The sequence below is a fragment of the Rhynchophorus ferrugineus genome, unplaced genomic scaffold, assembly GCF_030347505.1.
Source record: "Rhynchophorus ferrugineus isolate W39M unplaced genomic scaffold, kcgeb_rfMv2 rfM2, whole genome shotgun sequence".
NCBI lineage: Eukaryota > Metazoa > Arthropoda > Insecta > Coleoptera > Curculionidae > Rhynchophorus > Rhynchophorus ferrugineus.
Window position 1 is genome coordinate 30,825,760 of NW_027472581.1, and position 21,638 is coordinate 30,847,397.

Genomic DNA, 21,638 nt, shown 5'->3' on the forward strand with positions numbered 1-21,638 from the left:
TTTTGTCCATTTTTTAATTTTTATTGAGTTCCTTATTTAGTTTTTGAAGTGGGTTCAATTTCTTTGTTAAACATATTTTATGTATGTTGAGATTGTAATAAGCATTTCTAATATAAAATGTAATTTTTAAACAATACAAATTTCATTGCAACAAATTACATAATTCGACAAATATTTTTTTATTATATCTTGTTTATTTGAAATATTTCCGGCTCAATAGATCTTACCCCGACTAAAATCTAATCAAAATTATTAGGCATCATCATCAGTTAATTTTGAAATTGGGTTATTAATACCATGTGCATTCGATTGGCATGCTTTTCTATTGTGCTTTTGTTTAATTTTGTTGTAATTTCCCTTGTTTTCTTTTCGAACACAACTAAAAAAGTATTCTGTTTTCATACACTGGCTCCTTAAATATTATGTATTCTGTTATCCTGAATAAATAATAAATTATATTATATAGTCCGTAATATTTTATAGTCTGGAATATTTTATTTTATTTTCATAATTATGTTAATACCTAATAATTACCTGATTAGTCAACAAAATTATTAAATACGTATAACTTATACTTCTTTAAATTGCTCAAGGTATTTTCATATTTGCTGATACATTTCTTAAAAACAATAAAAACCTAAAGAATCCACTTTAACCTTTGCTTACAAACAATAGCACGTGCCAGATTGCTCTGACTGACTAGGAAGGAACAGTCATGTCGTAGATTGGAGTATGCGCATAGAATAACTCGACAATATAGATTTTTACAGCTTGCTAGTTCAAATAATATTGGTGCGTTCATCGAGAAACTGTAAGTGGTATCTGTGTATTGATTAAAACCATTGTTTACTATTTAAGCCCTTAGATGTTGTCATTCAGGACATGTACAAAGTTTTAAAATTAGCATTTAAATATTATTTAATTTAACAAACAAATATAAAAGTGATTCAAGTTACAAGCAAGTGACAAGTTATTCAAACAAGATTTACTCTTATAATGAATTATAACTTATAATTTATGCGAAAATCATTTTCCGGCATTTCTACATCTGTTGCATGTTTAACGATTGATATTTTTTAAATAGAAAGACCGTTATTTTGTAAATTTAGCTTCTTAAATATTTTGTTTGCTTGATAAGCCCCTCCGTTTGTTTTGTTTTGTAATAAATATAATAAGGTAATAAACACAACAATAGAGGTCATACGAGAAATTTTTTCGAGAAAAAGTCGATACCCTTCGCAATTTAATAAAAGGAAATCACCTGATGTAATAACAAATAGAGTCATTGAGAAAGTATGCTGCTCTTAAACCCCTATACCTTTTGAGAATTTACAAGCGCGTACAGACGTTTTTGTAGGTTTCCTAGATTTGCTTTGTTTATTATCTGTAAAATATAAATTTCCATCCATAAATAAAATAGAAATAATATAATAAGCCCTTTTTTATATTTGATTTATTTATACTAATGAGGACCCTGTTGTCGAAATTCGATCACAATATTAAGTTAACCATCTTTCTCTCATCTCTTCTTTCATTTCTCTCATTATTTAAAAATCATATATTATACATAACATATTAGAATAACTATCTCCAAAACTAACACTCATTAGCAATTTTAAAATGGAATTTAATAAAATCTAATTTCCATTATCTTTCAATAATCAGCAAAGTATTGATAAGTTTAAGTGATTACACCTCTCAATATTATAATAGAGTGTCATAAGTGAGATTATTTTCAGAACTCTAATAACTTTAGAGCATCAAATATAATTATACATGTAGTGTCGTTTTTACTTTTATGTTATTAATATGGAATATGGAATAATAAATGAAGTACATATATATGCATAAATGAAATATATGTTTGCATATGAAAAGAGATAATATATGAATAAGACATTTTTGAAAATTATACGAACAACGAATATAACGAATTATATAATATAGTCTATTCAAAGTTTTTTTAGTAATGCGTCGTGGATATTTGTGACGTCGAAACATTACAATGTTGCCTCATCAACTCTGAGTTTTAGTTCAGTGTGGCTTTGACATACAAGAAAATTCTAATCTAAATAAAATAATTGAACAAAAATATTAACAAATATAATTTATTTTACCATTATAGTACATATTATACAGATATTATCGAAAGACTTAAAACTGCAATTAAGAACACAGGTACAAACTATTATACCTTGATGGTATACCTATGGTTAGATTTATTTTGATTACATTGAACTCTTTTCCTCACCATCCGTTGGGTAGAGTTTCTAGGCGTGTTCTTTTATGTAGTGTTATCCCCCTGCAGGCCTAATCTACCTAATTAACAATTATATATCTGAGAATCGTATTTTACTTCAAGAGCATATTTACTTTTTATGTTTAGTTCTTGTTTCCTTCGATGGTGTGTTTACTTGGCAAGCCATCTTGGTAACACTATATTTTTATTTCTTCTGCTACTACCTGTGTACATTATTCTTGATAAAATTAATCACTGAATTCTGTTTAATGAATTTACCATATCAACAAAGCAGTTAGTATTCATTCTCCCTTCATACGTTCTAATCTAATCCTTATGTTTAATTTGGAACAATTACAATCATATCTGTGCACACAAATCTTTCAAATCCTACAGTACCATTTTCTACATTTATATTCAATTAATTATGTGCATACCTTTATTTATTTCCACTCTCATCACACTGTGTCAGGAATTTCCAGCATTATCACATATATTGAAAGTTTCGTTCAGTCATTTTCTAATCTGTCTAAAACATTTTCACGATTCCACCATTTATCAATTACTTCCTTTGTATGTCTTATTGAGTTCATCCAAACGGAAGGTGCTATGATTGACAATGCTTCCTTCCACATATTTAAACAGATTTTGATTGAATATCTTTCTGAAGCAGCAATATATCTGCAATTAACTATTAATAAATATAATAACCAACAAAACTCAATTGAATGCTGTTGTAACTTTTACCTGTTTCTATCAATTTTTATTGTCTTACACTTTTTTTGTTACTGTCTTGCCAAGAGTGCCACAAAGAAACATTTTGAAATATTCAAGTTTTATATATTATATAATGCCTTTAATCGAATTTTTTTAAGGTCATGTCTGGAAGTTTCATTAAACCTCTCCGAGGGTTATCATTACATCATTTAAACCCTATACCCTGTAAGAGTGTATGAAAGGATCTCTTACATCCCTCAAGGAGCTGAATGTCCTTATTTCTTTTATGTATACTTTCCAGAGAGACAATTTTCTCTAAAATAATTTTATTAAATTATGTTTATATCGATAAAATAGTTTGTGTACTTACTGTTCTTATACATTTCATACATTTGGTCTCGAATTGAGCCAATATCAAGATGGTCAAGATTCGTCACTCACTTTGTATGTAGACGGGTTTTTTTGGTTGATTCTAATGTATTATTATTTATTTTGTAAGAGATGTTATTCACAGTACCCATAGTAATATTTAGCACGGCAGCAACCCGCTAAAAACATTTTCAATAAAATTGTAGAGACTTATATTATTTATTATCATCAATAATTACCTCACTAACGGAATTTGCTGGCAAAAGGGGGCCTCCGTTAATGTGTTCCTTTTCGAAATAACCTACTAAAGCCGCAATCAATTTGTGACCCTGAATGTCTGTTGTTTTCGGCATCTTCAAACAAAGGAATATGATATATTACGGTGCGACTTAAAATTTATCAAAATAAGAAGCTAAAATAATGTCCGCCGATTTATAACCTGTAATAATTATAGCTAATATTTCGAATAATTTAGCATACATCTGACAACCGGACGGCGAGCAGCTGTCAGATGTATGCAATATTCTTAAAAACAATAGTGACAGGAGGTTTTAACTCTTACCTATAAATTATTGTGACAATGTAATTAACTGTAGTTTTTAGATATAGTATAATGTTCAAATAAATTATATTTGGTAACATTTTTGTTCAATTAATTTATTTAGATTAGATTTTTTTGTTTGTTAAAACCAAACTGAATTAACTCTCAGAGTTGATGCGGTAACATTGTAATGCTTAAACGTCACAAATATCTACGACGCATTACTTCAAAAACTTTAAATTGACTATATATCTTTTACCATTGAAAAATGCACATTTAAGGAATATATTTACAATCATAAAATTATCTATTGATTTTTTAAAACAGGCCTATAAAGATAATAAATCTAATAACCAATAATCATACAATTTCAAGGAATGTTATATAGTCACATAACTTACTAAATTAATCCTTAAATATATTAATATTTTTCAGTGCTGTAAAATGTTTACAAATTTACTGTTAGTAATTTGAAATTTCTATTTTAAATTTGTTTTTCATGTGTGGTCCATCTATGTAATAATGTAGTTAGTTTTATTTTAACTTCAGCAAATTGTCGGTACTTCATTTATGTATTCATATAGTCTTTACCTTTTATCAATAGTTCTCACCTAAAATATGTATTGCAAAAACAATAAATACACTAGACTGATTAAAAGACTAATTTATTTACCTATGTTTGTAAATAAAATTGCATGGTTCTTTGCTAATTTATTCCATTCCTCGATCTCACCCTTACAGAGAGGTCATTTTTAATTTGCCTTATTTCGTTTATCTACTGCTTTCTAGTTTCTCTTATGTCCCACGTAGGAATCATCAACTCACCAAGAAATGAGGAATTAGAATTGTATAAAGCTATTTTATAATTGATAACATTCTTTAAAACATTAATTTTAACTCTTGATACATAAATTTATATATTTATTACCTGCAATAGACAGTTAGTGCTTGATTAAGAAATCCATTTACTAAAGGATCCTTAAAAAAAAGTTAATGCCACTAAAATACAACGTTTTAAATCGCTAGGTTCTGCACGTTTTTTGACAGGCTCTACAAAATATAGAAAACAATCGGAAGATCAAATTCAAGGTGCGAAAATAGAAAATTGCGTCACTAAATCTGAATATAACATGGCTAATATCCAATTATACACTTAATGAAAATTAAAATATTTAATACATATTATTTAAATGAGTATATTCCAATTTCAGGTAATATGTGTGTAAAAAATAAAGAGTACATTGAATTTTTAATTTGTTTTCGAAATATTACATTAAGAAGCTAGTACTTCAATAAAATGTTTTTATTGCATTATATGTAACACCATAAAAATATATACATAGGAAATGTTCCCAAAAAAAGAATTTATTTTTATATTAAATGTTATTGCGGAAATGAAAACATTCTCTTTGTTTATGAATGTTTGGGATTTATATATATGATAAACATTTCAAAATATCTCCTGTAAAAATTATATTATTAGTCCAATTTAAAATGTTTCATATTTTTACCTGACAAAAACTAAGCATAAATCTGTTAGAGAAAAGGAGCAATATATACCGTGGATGTACAGAGCCTAAACATTTTTTTCTATGTAAATGAAAATTCGGTCTTGCAGAATATCATTGGTTTACACTGCCCAAGCGCTCTTCATCAACATTCCTTTAAATCTAATAGAACCAGAAAAATTAACGTGGTTCATTCAACAAAACAGAGATATGACGTAATTATTATATATCTTGTGTATTAATTGATAGTTAAGATAATATATTATTGAATGATATCAGTTATGCTAATGGTCTTGCTGATTACTATGACTGATTACCTTCAGTGTATAATAATGCATTTTATTTTATAAATACTACTATTTATAAATTTTATATTATAAATTTATAAATAGTAGTATTAAGATTCTTATTTACTTATATTCTCTTTTAACAGCATACATAAAATAGTCTAATAGGGACTTGCTAACAGAAAAGTTTAGAGTATACATCACATTACAATACAAGCACATGTTTTTATTAATCCCTTGGAACGTCAACAACCTGCCCGTGGGCAATAAGTATTATTGTTTGATTTCTGTTATATAATATAACCATCCTAACATGTAGAAAATCATTTCAGTAAGTGATCTACTGTACAATTTATAATCTAAATCATATTCTAGATACTATTCTAACTTATTTTAAAGTCTATCCTAACTTATTCTAATGACTATTCTAACTTATTCAAGACATTATTAAATTTCACTCTATGTTTCTATTACGCAGTTTGTATGGTAGTTTGCGTTTGAGCCTACGCACTTCACTGTCATCGCGCACATTTAACTGTTTGACGATTGCATTAGGATGCACTAATAGTCTTTCAGAGTACTTCGCACTAGCACTTCGAATCACACTCGTTATGGATTCTATGGGGATATCGCGTTGAATCAGTTTATTGGACACGTAATATGGGGTATCGGCGATGACTCGCAACACTTTATTCTGGAACCTCTGGAGGATATCTATGTTAGATTTGCTAGTAGTACCCCACAGTTCAATACCATAGGTCCAGATAGGCCTAAGTATTGACTTATACAGTAAAACCTTGTTATCTAATGATAATTTAGATTTGCGCCCTATTAGCCAATATATTTGGTTTAGTTTAAGCCCAAGCTGTTTGCGTTTTGTCGCTGTATGTTCTTTCCAAGTCAGACGTTGATCAAAATGCATTCCCAGATTATTCAATTTTACTGAGGGACATGTTCTTCTACAAAGGGTGAATGTCATCTGGGTATATTTTGTCTCATTTGCTTTGATACGCTACGTTTTCAAGCACAATTCGACTTTGTTAAAATGAAGTTGGAGGTTTTTTGTGGCTGATATTGGATCCTCGTGTGATGATAAAACCGCTGTATCGTCAGCATATGTTGCAACAGTAGTGTTTCGTGAGGTCGATAGGTCAGCTGTGTACATAAGATATAACACTGGGCCGGGAACACTGCCCTGCGGAACACCCGAATATATCGGCTGTAGGTCAGTGTATTCGTCACCCTGTTTGACAATAAAATGTCTGTCTGAGACGTACGATTTCAGCAATTGAGAGTGCGTATGGGACAAAAGCTTTTTCATTATAACGTGCAGTCCAGTATGCCACACCTTGTCGAAGGCCTGAGAAATATCGAGAAATGCAGCGGAGCAATATTTTTTATCGTTTAAATTTTTGTTAATTTGGTTGACTATTCTATGTATTTGTTCTGTTGTTTCATGTTTATTACGGAAGCCAAATTATATAAAACATCATACATAATATATAGACTTGCTAACAAAAAAGTTTAGAGTATACATCACATTACAATACAAGCACATCGACATACTTATTTACATTACAATTTATACATTACAATTACATTACATACACAATTGTTAAATATTACCTTAATTGTGACTTTTTAGCAAGTTATATTTTTGTGAAACTTTACTAATAGGCCTCAGACCTGTTCAGTATTTTTTTATATTGCTACTAGTAAGTTATTCTAATAGTATACATAGCTCTTTCAATAAAACAGCGAATGCACGTAATTAATTTGTGATGTCAGACCGTTGCAATGTTGCCACATTAACTTGGAAACATGCTGCACTAGTACCAACTCAAATTGAATTCTATAGGCTGATTTGGTTATTGGTTACTTGTTCCGACGCATCAAATAATGAGGGTGAGAGGAAAAAATGATCTCATCAGAATGAGAGGAAAAATCCTCTCGAGGTTTAAAACGAATTTTATATTCCTACAAACTGAAATTACCAATGCATTTGACATCATTTATGACGTGCATTGACTGTTTCATTGTATGGCTTATATCAAAATTATCCCTGCTATAAAAGCTATATTATCCATATTATAAGATTCATAGTTGTATCTATTTTAACCTTTCCATTATTATTAAAACAATTATCACACAATACAATTGTAAATGATACTAAGTGACTATTCCAATCACGTGACTATCACCTGTTCCCGACCTACCAAATTTAAGTGAAATTCAAAAGTGCACTGGCGCTATGTACATCAAGGAGAATCTAGCAGGGGCCAGTCTTCTTGTGTGTATATCCCAAGAAGACCTTTTTTTAGATGTCGAAAACACATTCCTCTGCATTAACTTGTACAATTAATATATTTTTGTGAAAATAGTACTTATCGGAGGTAAATTACTTTAAATTTACTTTAAAATTACTATCAGTTACATTTAAATCTAAATTGATAGGTGCAACCAAATTGTAGTTATTGTATTTAATTATTTAGTTATTGAAGTTAGCCATCAATAGAAGGGCGATACTAAAGCATCTGTGTGTTTCAGATCTTCTAAGGTTAATTCATTATGAAGTCCGATGCATTTACAAGTGACAAATGGATTGTCATACTAGTCTGGGATATAATTGATATATTAAGCTCTCAAATGGTATTTTACTTTTACTGTATATTTTTGAAAAGTAAGTAAGATAGGATCTTTTGTTAGTAACAAGTATTTTAGAACCTTTTAGAAAGGTTCTTTACTTAGAATATCATTTTTTAGTTTTATTTAAACTATTATAGATTAATACCAAATATAATTAAGAACTTAATATATTTTACTTATAGGAAATAACGTGCATTAACTTCACTAATATGGTCAGTCCGAAATAACAGTGAACTTACGTCATCCAAATTTATATCGCCGAAATATTGCCGCATTAACTTTTACTTTTGTTTATTTTGATTATAACATGGCAAGATTCTAATATAAATAAAGTAATGAAACACTAATAATGATATGAAATATATTGATTTTAACATTATAATATATCTAATGCATATATTATCGCAGGACTACAATTAATTAGTTATAAACTATTATAGCCTATTGTAACTTAAATTAGATTCATTAAATTGTTAATTTTTAATCCATCAAACACTTGTTCACGATTCCACCATTTGTCAATTTATTTCTATATGTGTTTGACGGAATTTATCCAAACTGAAGGTGTTATTGTAGACCAATGGTTCCAAACCAGTCGTTCGTTAAACACCTGGTCCATAGGTGTCAAAATATGGTTCCTGAATCATCTTAGCGGACGGTGAGCCGTTGATCGCCGTGCAGTGAACAAGAAGAGGTAAAGAAGAGCGTTTGAAATTTCTAAATGAATAGCACAGTTTAAAAAGCCTCACACAGTCGTAGAATTACTCCTAAAACAGTGTTTGATCAAAGCCATCAAAGAAGTTTTGGGATTAGAGGCCAAGAAAAAATACAAGATATAACAAGTCAAAGCTCTAATTGAACTTATGTCAAAATATCTAGAGAAGCAACTTGTTTCAAGAATCAAAAGTTGCCATTTCTCGCTTTGTAGTATTGGTCGATATTTCGAATTGTTCTCAACTACTTGTATTTGTTCGCTGTAGACAACGACATCATAATAAGGAATTCACGGTAACTGTGAACTTTATTGAATTCACGGTAACTGGAAACAACATCAAAAGGTGCTAACGTGATGAATATTTTGAGAAATGCAATCTTACCTGGGATCATGTTCCGCGCTGGCGACGTTAGAAATCATCGCGAGGCATTAGCTTCTAAGACATTTCCTGGATGCATTAATCATACGCTGCAAGTGTCCATAAAAGTTGCAAATGTTATCAAATGCAGTACATTAAAAACACAGATTTTTAAATAGTTACGACCTGAAAAGGACTCACGAGGACTTCTCTTTCACAAAGAAATTCGATGGCTGGCGAAGGGTAATATGTTGGGAAGATTATATGAACTATGAGTAGAGGCTGAGATTTCTCTGGTTGACAAAGAAATCAACGATTTGTTGAAAAATTTTATAAATTCGGCATGTTATATTAATTTGGCTTACTGGATTAATTTGTGGATATTTTCCCACACATATTAGAAACAATTAGAAAACGTCATTTATGCAAACTTCAGTTGTGGTTACATAAAATTGAAGGAAATAATTATTCTGCGACATTTGCGACATTAAAAGCACTTGTGAAAGACAAAAAGTGTATATAAGAAAGCATTATGACTCATTTACAAATGTTGATTGATGAATACAATTGTTACTTTCCAGAATATACCCAAGAAGCTAAAGTTGATCAAAAACTAATTCATAGCCCTTTTAGCACGGACGCTGGTAAAGCTACTAACGCAAAGAACTCAATAAATTCTAAAATAACAGAAAGCTCAAGCATGCTTTTGACTCGAATTCACTTGAGTCGTTTTAGTGTAAAAAAAGGAATTTTTTATATTTAGCTTAGAGATATAGCTGTACGCTTTTTTATGGTTTTCTCAGCGACTTATTTATTTGCACAAGGATTTTCTGCTTTGTTGGTAATTTTAAAAAAATTGTTTAAAAATAAGCGGCGACTTGCGTGTAGTTTTAAGTAACAATATTAGTCTTATGATAACCGAACTCACATTAGTCATAATAATAAATCACATTAATATAAAATTAGAGATTATCCTAAAAATATTAATATTTCTTCTTATGTAATTTCCTATTGCGTTATTAAATAAATTTTCATTTGTATTATTACCGTTTATTTTTATTATACCTAAATAGTGCTCCAAGCATAAAAGAATAATATAAAGTAGTTCCTGACCAAGAAAAAATTGGGAACCGGTGTTATACACAACGCTTCTTCTCAAAGTCCGAACATTTCTCCTTGATCCAACATGTCTATTATAATAAGTATTTGTCACCCCATATCAATTATATTTAATTAAACATGAAGTGATTGAAATGAAAGCATAACACTCCGTGAGCTTATTCCTCCGCCATCCAAACTGTGTCTCTTCTCAGGCCTTTTTTGCAAAATGTCACCAGTTTCGCATGTGGACGGTTTCTCTTTTGTAATTCTAACATTCCCTCCCTTTTTGCCGATAACTGTTTGTCCTCTTGTTTTCATTATATCGTTCCTGTTATTATTTGCTAAGGAGTTTTCAATCGGAATAACAATCAACATTATTTAGAGGTTTTTCAAGCCGTTTGAGAACCAGGCCAATTTTATAGGCTCATTCGATTACATGCTCGAGCGCCTCAAACACCATTCTATCTCTTTTTAAATAGAATACCATGAGAAGGAAAAATTGAGTCCGATTTTAAAATGATTTTACAAAATGCAATAGGCAATACATTCTACGTCGTGATGGCTTAAATTCACTGTTATTTTGAATGAATATAGTCCATTCATATCTCAAGTTTTGTATGATTTTTTTTCAGTCATTTTGCCTGTGTGCCAAACATATCTAGAACTAGACCTTTTGAATTATGACTTCAAAAGACAAAAGCGCCTGAAGATCTACGGAATATTGATCGATCTTAGTCTCCCAGCGGATGACAATTACGATGATGAAGAAGTATGTATGTTGTATTCTCCTATATTGTCATATCATAGACGAATAATGTAATTGACTGCTTTTTATTAATTATGTTAATGATGGAGTCATACTTTGATGATGCTCGGGGCTATTCGATTTTTTAGTTTTATAGTTCCCTTTGGCCTTTTCCTTCGCAGTTTTTTTTCAGCTACCAAGAGTTCATTGGTAAAAGAGTCTATTCATAATCACTGCATTATCTCTACTGCATTTACCATATCTGTAAAACAGTTAGTATTCTTTCTCTCCTCACGCAATTTAATCAAATGCTCATATATATTCTGTCAGCTGTTACTCCAACGTTTACCTTCCTCCAATACCTTTTGTTGTCATAATATTATTTTTATTATCATCTGCTATGAGTGACCATTGGGTACATGGGTCTCATTCTGAAATATCCATGTCTCATCCAAATACATTGATATAATCTTGATATAATTCTTTCTTCACTCTATTACATGCTTTTAAACATTGAATATCCGGAAGTTCCATTAGAATAAGTTTATTTTGAAATCTAAAGCTAACATCAAGCTGGCCTTGATTATATTTCTAATTTTTTGATTTTTCAGTGACCGTGTCCATAATAATATATTCATTAAAAAAAAATTAAAATATTTTCAATAAAAACAGTAAAAATTCTTACCTCTCTAACGAAGTTTAGTGGCAAAAAGGGGTCTCCATTATCTCGTTCCTGTTCAAAGTAACTTATTAGAGACGCAATATGTCCTGTCTGGCTTCCGAATTTTCATTCAGAGTAATAATAAGCAACGATTGAAATTTATCAAAATAAGTAAAACATTAAAATAACGTTGACCGGTTTCTAACCTCTTATCACTATTGTTTTGAAGAATATTACATATGTTTGACAACCGGACGACTTTGGTAGGCTAGTTCGGTTACACGTTCGTACTTATCAGACAACATTGTGCCTCTTTTTAACTAGAATACAATGAAAAGGAAAACATTGTCTAATTCCCAAACGAATTTACAAATTGCGGTAGGCAATACATTAAACATGAATAAAATAACTTTGGATAGTCTATATATTGAAATTGTCGTGTTTTAATATAGTGGTTTGAACAAAGATCAAGAACTAATGCGGTCAAGTTATATTTAGGTTTGAGTACGCTGGGTAGTACGTTGCAAAATCCAACATACTCATCATATAATACTTATAGTAAGAAAGCTAATGTGTTTTCAATATTTCATTCTAATAAACATTTATTTATTCTAGAATTGGAGATATTCTATTAACTGGATATCAGCGCTAGCACCAAAACCATCCCTTGAAACACAACGTTTGGGTATGTCATTATTGATTTTCGTTTGGTAAAAAGAAACATTAATATTTTTTGTTTTATTAGATTTAAAAGAATTCGACGCCATTATTGAAGAGGATACTACATCGTTCGTAATTGACACCAGCGTTTTTAGACCTGAAATAGAATATTTTGGTATGTCATTTAGTGATTTTCCTTTATTTTGTTAAAAAAACAAATTTTTTTTGTTTCATTAGATGTAATACAATTAAACGCGATCATTGAAGGTTATGACAATACATCAGTCGTATTGGCCACCAGCGGTAATAATAGCACTGATTTTCACTTATTTGGTTAAAAAAACATTAATATTTTTTGTTTTATTAGATTTAAACAAGAATTAAACGCGGTTATTGAAGGGGATACAAGAAGTTGAAGATTACGAATAAACAATTAATTAATCTTTATATCCCTATTATATAATGGTTAAGGAATAAAAATATATCAGCTAATTTTTTTCGTATGCTAGTTATTTTAATATTGTCCAAACACCCTGCTTCATAACTTATTTTTCCTAACGGATGTGATTACTACTTTTGAAAAATTGGTTCACTATATGTCCGCGTAAAGCATGTATTCATCATGAATCCATAGCCGGCTCTGGGAGAATTGGATAAATGGAAGGGAATGTTAGAACTGACGCAGACGCATAATCGGCTATATTATGCTCGCTCATTTTCTACCTACAGGTTATAATCAGCCATTATAAAATCAACCATTGATCGAGTGAAAACAAATAATCTGGAATACTTAGATTTTATGATGAATTAACAATGTAATAATTAAATATAACATTAATAATTAAATTGTTGTATTATTTCACTCCGATATAGCTTCAAACTTGAAAACAATTACAAGAAGCAAAGAAAAAATTATTATTTTGATTCAAATAAAAATGTTGCAAAGGGTATGAAAGAAATGATATGTACTAAAAGTAATATTAAGGGTAACTATCACTTTTATACACCTTTTGTTGTAATTAACCATCCATTCATTTTAGGTTACTAAATAAGCAGTATGTCAACCAATAGCTAGAGAGTCAGCTCAGTAGTCAATTCATTATTAGGGTTTTTCCATCAAAAATTATAACAAAAATTGCAGTAACTCAGAAAAATGAGACAATCACTTTAATTATATCATGATTTTAGTAACGATTTCATTTTTCTTTTATAGTTGCTGGAATTTCTTGAACAAAAGCTGAAGAAAGATAATTTAACAAATCAACTGAAAAGTCTAAGGTCTGACACATAGATGGCGCTACTATAATCAAATCCGTATGTTTTTGTTAGCCCTAACCGTCAAAAGATAAGTGTATAAATTTGACAATGGTCGGATCATTAGTTTGTGAATTATAGCATTTTGAGTGAAGCAACTTTTATTATTATGAAAAAATGGATAAAGAGGAATTTCGCAAGTTGATAAAATATTGCTTCTTGAAGAGAAAAAAACAGTTGAAGCAAAAAATTGGCATGATGTCGAGTTTCCGGACACTGCCCCAGGAAAATCAACCATCAAGGATTAGTATGCTAAGTTTAGACGTGATGAAATGAGCACCGAATTCTGTGAACGCAGTAAACGACCAAAAGAGGTTGTTACCGACGAAAACACTTAAAAAATCCACAAAATGATTTTGAATGACCGTAAATTGAAATTGAATGAAATAGCAGACACTTTAAGGATTTCAACTGAAGCTGTACATTATGTCATTCACGAATATTTGGGTATGAGAAAACTCTGTGCAAAGTGGGTGCCGCGCGAGCTCACTTTTGACCAAAAACAACGACGAGGTGATGACTCGGAGCAGTGTTTGAAAATGATCAAGCCTAATAAATCCGAGTTTTTGCGTCGATATGTGACTATGGATAAAACATGACTCAATCATTTCACTCCGAAGTCCAATCGACAGTCATCCGAGTGAACTACACATGATGAACCCGCTCCAAAGCGTGGGAAAACACAACAGTCAGCTGATAAGTTTATGACGTCTGTATTTTCGGATGCGCATGGAATCATTTTTATTGACTACCTTGAAAACGGAAAGACCATTCACAGCGACTGTTACATAGAAAAACGGTCGCGTTTGAAGAAAAAGAAAGTGCTGCTTCACCAAGACAATGCACTGTGTCACAAGTTAGTGAAAACGATGGCAAAAATCCATGAATTGGGCTTCGAATTACTTCGTTCACCGTATTCTTCAGATCTGGCCCCCAGCGACTACTTCCTGTTACCAGATCTCAAAGTAATTCTCGCTGTTAAGAAATGTTCATCGAATGAAGAGGTGATCGCCGAAACTGAGGCTTATTTTGAAGCAAAGGACAAATCGTACAACAAAAATTGTATCGAAAAGTTGGAGGGTCGCCATAATCAGTGTATTATCCTTGAAGGGAATTATGTTGAATAAACAAAAATAATTTTGCCAAAAAAATGTGTATTACTATGTAGTATGTACTATGTTATGCCGGGGACTTTTCAATTGACTTTTTAAAATAATATATATATTGTTAAAATAGATGAAATTAGATAGGATTTTGTAAGATACAGGAATAATAGAGGGCGATAATGAATCAAACAAACAAAAAATATTATATTTATCATCATTGACACCCTAAAGATCTAACCACTACTGCTCTGAAATGTAGTGAAACAAACAAGGAGTAAGGAATGTATTTTTATGAAAGAGCATAGGCAAATAAATGAATGTTTTGTAAAAATAATGCAATACATCATTATTAGAGACTTATTTCAGGTGAAAAGTACGATGAATATTTTGTTTGAGATGGATCTCTATATAACTATGGTATTTTTTACTCCTTCTTTTTGAGATTTGCAATAAAATTTTCTAATAGAAAATGACTTTTTATTTCAAACGTTTCCCAATTTTTATTTTTTCGTTAAACAAAATTACAGCCTGACTTAAATTTTAAGAATTAACACTTTTATTTACTGAAATGTAAATTGCACGTTTAGTATTTATTTTAGAATATTTCATAAAATATTATGATAAATTTTCATATTAGTTCTTTTCTAGTCTTTAAAAGAGTTCCCTGCACTTCCTTTACTATTGTGACAAATGTTTGATTATATCATTTTAATTATACGGGCCAAAATTTCTCCGTCGCATAACAATGTAGAAAGAAAAATATATTACACTAAAATTTTCACACCAACTCCAAATAAGATATTTGCGTTTGGGCTGGCACTCGGGGAGTCAGAAACAACTTTCCAGTAAAAGTAGCACAAAGAAGTGTATGGCTCATGTTAAAAGTTGGTGCTATCTAACAAAACCACCTTTAAAACTATTTTTGTACTTTACTAAAAGTAAAATGTATAAAAAAATAATATACTAATTTAAGTATTACACATATTAATTAATACCCCTTCTCTTTTCCTTTGCTATATACTATTTATAAGTGTGTAGTTGTACATTATGATAACATTTTGATGTGGCTGCGGCATACAATTTTTCTCTGCACCGTTTTTGTTACACTTACTTCTTTATCAAGTTGCTGTTGAAAAGTCGAGTACTTGCTTAGCAAAGTTCAAAAGAATTTTTTGTAAATAATATGTAATATAACATATCAAAAGTGGCTATATACTTTTGGATAAAACATAAAAACAGAATTTTAAGAAACCCAAAATTCACTATAAGTAAACAAAAAGGCAGAACTGTAACAGATCCTATTAAAATGATTGCACCAAATAATATGAAAAAATATTTTATTTTACAGATTATATATATTTCATTCATTAAATTTATTTTATAAATTAAATTGTTTTTTTTTTAATTTTATTGCTCAATTAAACGTGACATCAAGATGGTCACCTACTATATTTTATCCAAGAGCCAATCAAATGTTTTCACAGCAATATATTTTTTATGTGTCTATAATGTAGATTTAAATTGGTCAATCAAATTACTGAAATGTCCGATTATCACCCCATCTGGATGTTGCAAAAAGCAAAATGTTTCTCCAGAGACCCCTATTAATTTTTTTCTCTATTACTCTATAGATTTGAACAGTAACTTAATGAAATTTTTCTAAAATATATTTTAAATCCTCCTTTTACCAACTATGTGTTTATCTGGACTAGACCTACATTAAGCCTACCGACTGGCGAGTGACCAACTTTAGAAAATCATCCCAGAAGACATCCGGTCTTAACCAGCCTGGTTACTGGCGTGACTAGGATCATTTTCCTCGTCGGATTTTACAGTCTTCCCTAGGACAATCACCAATTTTAAACAATCACAAACATAAATTTACGATCATACCCCAGCAGGATTCGAACCCGCGGCTATCGCAACAGTAGGAGGACCGTCCTATCGTCTTTACCAACTGCGCCACCAAGCCGGCTACTTAATGGAAATGACAATACCTTTTAGAGTGTGGTTTTATGGCCCAATGCTTTATTCTATGTACACTTATATACTACTGACAATTACGAAGATAATTAGATAATTAAGAGTGGAAACAGCTAAAGCTTGATATAACATATAATAATATAACTGTGTGTAGATATATATGCGTACTAGTTCTTAATATATGCGAGCATTTAGTTAGAATGTATAAGAAGAAATTGAATACTGTTTTGCAGATATAGAGAAAGCATTAGGGACAATGCAATGATCAAATATAATTGTATCAAATTTAGACAGATAGTAATAGAAAAGCGAGATTTTTACATTACATTTTTACAGATATACATCAACGAAGAAAACGATAAAACGTTAAAAGGTAAATTTCCTTTAAGTCCTTTGATAACATGTGAATTAGATGTACTAAAATGTTAAAATAAATTATATTTGATAACATTATTTTTTTATATTATTGTATTTATTTTAGAATTTTCTTATATGTCAAAGCCAAAATAAACTAAAACTCAAAGTCGATGCGGCAACATTGTAACGTTTTGATATCAGAATTTTAAATAACGTGAGTTTATTATTTAAATAGATAGACTACTACATTATAAAGAGCTATTGGAGGTAGTTTGTTAGGATAAGATATTAATATTAGAGTAGTATCAATTTCTTTTAGTAAATTTTTTTTGTTTAAGAGTGTATTCCATTCTCTTTGAAAAGTAAATGTTACCGACAATAACTTATAACTGAAGCTGCATGGCGCAAGGAATTGAATAAATACGGAAGCAGGATTACCTTATTAGTTTATATGCTGGTTAATTTGATTAATACTTTTTTCTTAGAGTATTACTGTCCTATCACAAATATTTATGTTCCTAAAAAGTAAATTATTTTTAGGCCTGACAGAACATGAGTGACCTCGATGCTGATGTTATGGTGATCATTTCCGGCATCTCAAGAGGGTGCAGCAATGTTTTTTAGGTGGAATAAAAAATTATTTTTACTATTAAATGTTTATATTAATGTCTAGTAATATTTATTAATATTTAAAAAATAAATAACAAAATGAAAAAATTAAAAATCCAAAAAGAATAAAAAATATTTTTACTATTAAATGTTTATATTAATGTCTAGTAATATTTATTAATATTTAAATAATAAATAACACAATGAAAAAATTAAAAATCCAAAAAGTTACAGGCTGATCAATATAGGAATGGTTCAAAAATGGTACAATTGCAACCACGTAATCTGACCACTGAAATCCTAATGGGGAAGCGCTGTTACAGTACAATAAATGGGACAATTCTGAAAAAAAGGAACAGGTTTAAATTTATAATGCAGGAACAAATCAATATAAACATAAGATTCAAAAGTATAGTCGATCTTGAGCGATTAATCCAAAATATAATTGAACAAATTCAGCCTACTGCAAAAGAAGTTACTCCAAAATCAAAAGATAATTAGAATATGAGGTAAATTACCCCTTTTAAATTAGGAAATTGATTAAAAAAAGACGAAAAGCTCGAGGAGTATAGCACCGAACCGTAAATGATGGAGACAATACAATATTTAATAGAATTAGTAATAAGACAATTCAAAATATTAAATAACATAAACAGAGTTGCTTCTCAAATATGTAAGCGAATTAAGCCCAGAGGCTGACAAAGTTTGCTTGCTATAGAAAACAATTCGGATTTAAAATTAAAAAAGAGGATTTAAAAGACCAATTATCAAAGTACCGGCCATTAAAAATTATCTAAATGAATGAGTTTGATACCACAATGAGCTTCTCAAGCTGAATCAGCTAGATACCTAAGCAAACATCACGATGGTGGGTTAAACCAAAGAGCAGAGCAAATTTGAACCAAAGTCAAGCAACTGTACTGGTTAGTCGGAAAATACTCTCAACTTAACCTTAGACGAAAGAGATTGGTTTATTAGTCAATAATAAAGCCAATTTGGCCCTGTGGAGTGCAAATATGGAGTTGCACTAAAACATCAAACCGTCTAGTAATTCAATGCACCCAAAATAACGTTCTACCAGTGCTAATCGCTACGTAACCTACGAAGAGCTGCACGATGACCTCGAAATCAAATGATTATAGGAGGCGATCCAAAATTTCATCTAAAAACATGAAATTATGTTGCTAAATCACAGCAACGTGGAAGCAATACAGCTACTACACTCAGAAAATTAGAAGATTGAAGCGAACCAAACCACACGAACTTGTTTGTATACTAGCGTATGCTTAACTTTAACTTAAATAGTTTAGTTTTATTTACATTTGGGAAATACTGATTTATTAATCCCGTACTCGTCTATTAAGCATATCTAATGTACTATATCAATCAATGTGTATCTATGTCAAATGCATGACTAATGTAATTAACAAACAATAAAAGAAATTAATTTAAATATAGACCTTTCTTAATTCAATTGGACCAGGCAGGGCTCTCGACAGAGGGGACACGACTCATTAATCTGCAACAAGAACAAACATAATAAAATATCCAAAAAATTAATAAGGGTTTACCTTAATCCATTTGTTTATACAGCTTGAGTGGAATGGATGTGAGCATGGAATAATCATTTGTGATTCTTCAATATCATTGAGACAAATTACGCAGTGATAAGGTTTATCGTCAGATCTTGCTTTGTTATATGATTCTTGTAACCACTTTAGTGTCCGGTCCAGGGATTTAAAAGACTAAAGAGATAAAATTTTTTAAAGCTATCTGAGCATTTCCCAATAATTCGATTTTTAATTAACCTAATATATCATTATACATAGATAAAGAAGCTCCTCCTATAAGGGTAATAGTCCTTACATTAGTATAGGAAGTTTTTTATTTATTTGAATTGTCAAGACTGCATATTGATGGCACATAAATGGTGTGAAGAAAATACTTCTTCAGTATATCACCGAGATAAATCAGTTAAATTGTTATTTATGTTTAGGAAAGCCTAATATTTATATCCCGCAATACGTTCTTATATATATATATATATATATATATATATATATATTAATTATAACAAATAGCACAAGTACCGCTACTATTTTGATTGCGCGTCATCTTGGTTGTGTGACGTCTAGCTTTAACTACTGTGTTGTGTAGACGTCCAAATTTTATTATGGATAAATATACTCCACAAGAACGAACAGAAATAGTGAAAATATTTATTGAAAATATTTGTTCCATTATTTCCACTCACCAGAAATTCTGTCAAACATAATCAACAAACTGATCGTCCAATGCCTCACAAAACCAAAATTTATCATTTTCATTCGAATTATCGACAGTACGGTACGACAGCAAGCAGCCTTCGTTCTGGAAGACAATGGATGTCTCGTAATACTGAAAATGCGTCTCTGGTATGCGATAGCGTTACAGAGTCTCCAGAAACATCAATTCACAGACGTGGTTCCCAATTACACATTTCTTACAAGTTTAAGGCGAATTTTGAAAACTTATTTGAAAATGTTCCCGTACAAAATTCAATTAGCCGAAAAATTGCTACCTAGACATTCTGATCAGTAGTTCTTCTCAGTAGCCACGTCAATAAACAGGGTATCCATTGCATCCACTAAATATAATTTTATAGTGTGATATTCATGCTGGAAACACCATTGGTCACAATTTTTTTTTAAGTAACCAAGGTGTTACTGTTACTGCCGAATGGTACCAAGACCTGATTCGAAATTTTCTTGCGCCTGAAATGAAAGACCAAAGACTATGTGGTTTCAGCAAGATAGGTCACAGCACACACAGCTCATTCAACAATTCAATTACTGAATGACGTTTTTCCACTAAGAATTATTTCGCAAAGTGGCAATTTAGCATGGCCTGCCATATCTTCGGATTTAAAAGCACCAGACTTCTTATGAGGTTTTCTAAAATCAAAAGTTTATCCAAATTATTCAACATCTTAAAGTCGATATTTGTCATGATATTGAAGAAATTCAGCCTCATATGTTGCAGGATGTCATGAAGCCTATGCCGAAATAATATTTCAATCGATAAAAAATGTAAAGACCAAATAAACTTTTCATAAGAATTAAAGTTACCTGTCTTTTCTTTTAACAAAGTTATAGGCAATCAAAATGATGGTTTTGCCCCGCATTGTATAGTAAAAGACGCATTTTGATCAGAACTTCGAAGACGAAGTTGTAAGAAGATTTGTAGATGAATTTACATACTATTATCTACACAAATACCTTCAGATGCATACTGTTACTCAAAAGACCAAATGATATGAGGGAAGACCCTACTTTCATGTTAATTCATATCTAAATCCAACAATCGCTAATGAGAATATCCTTTATTGGCAATGCAATTGGCAAGTTTAGATTTGGAGACTTTTGGGGTCTAATGGGTCAAAATAATTTGACAGTGATATACCCTAGTCAGTGAACGAAACTCCTTCTTTTCTGTAGTGACTATATGGTATTTAATTTGAAAGTTTTAAAACATAGCAATTTTGGGCACAATATCTTTAGAAAACGTCGAAGAAGTATCAGTAAGGGCATAACAATACAAATTATTAAACACGCTATAAGTGTTTAATTTTATTCAGGAAATCTGTAAATAATGTTTAATGGAGATCCCAGTGTTAAATAGGAACTTGAAACCATCTTACGTCTGGAGTCAACGAAGTGACTCAAAATTGATATTTTAGCAAA

At 30.5% G+C, this 21,638-nt stretch overlaps 2 protein-coding genes across 2 annotated transcripts in view; one reads left to right on the forward strand and one right to left on the reverse strand.

The window, feature by feature from the left end:
* Positions 1–777: 777 nt before the first annotated feature.
* Positions 778–13,050, forward strand: LOC143190577 (uncharacterized). Its single transcript, XM_076394967.1, has 7 exons — positions 778–811; positions 8,209–8,341; positions 11,114–11,250; positions 12,503–12,572; positions 12,633–12,722; positions 12,785–12,850; positions 12,915–13,050. The coding sequence occupies exons 2-7, from the start codon at positions 8,230–8,232 to the stop codon at positions 12,929–12,931; spliced, it is 492 nt and encodes a 163-aa protein (XP_076251082.1). The 5' UTR covers positions 778–811; positions 8,209–8,229; the 3' UTR covers positions 12,932–13,050.
* Positions 13,051–18,051: 5,001 nt separating this feature from the next.
* The window catches only part of LOC143190576 (uncharacterized), a 28,833-nt gene continuing 25,246 nt past the window's right edge, over positions 18,052–21,638 (reverse strand). Inside the window, exons 4-6 of the mRNA XM_076394965.1 lie at positions 19,488–19,661; positions 19,377–19,435; positions 18,052–18,258 (exon numbers count right to left, since the gene is read on the reverse strand). Coding sequence (XP_076251080.1) covers positions 19,382–19,435; positions 19,488–19,661 — 228 coding nt within the window. The 3' untranslated portion in view covers positions 18,052–18,258; positions 19,377–19,381. The remainder of the gene's footprint in view (positions 18,259–19,376; positions 19,436–19,487; positions 19,662–21,638) is intronic.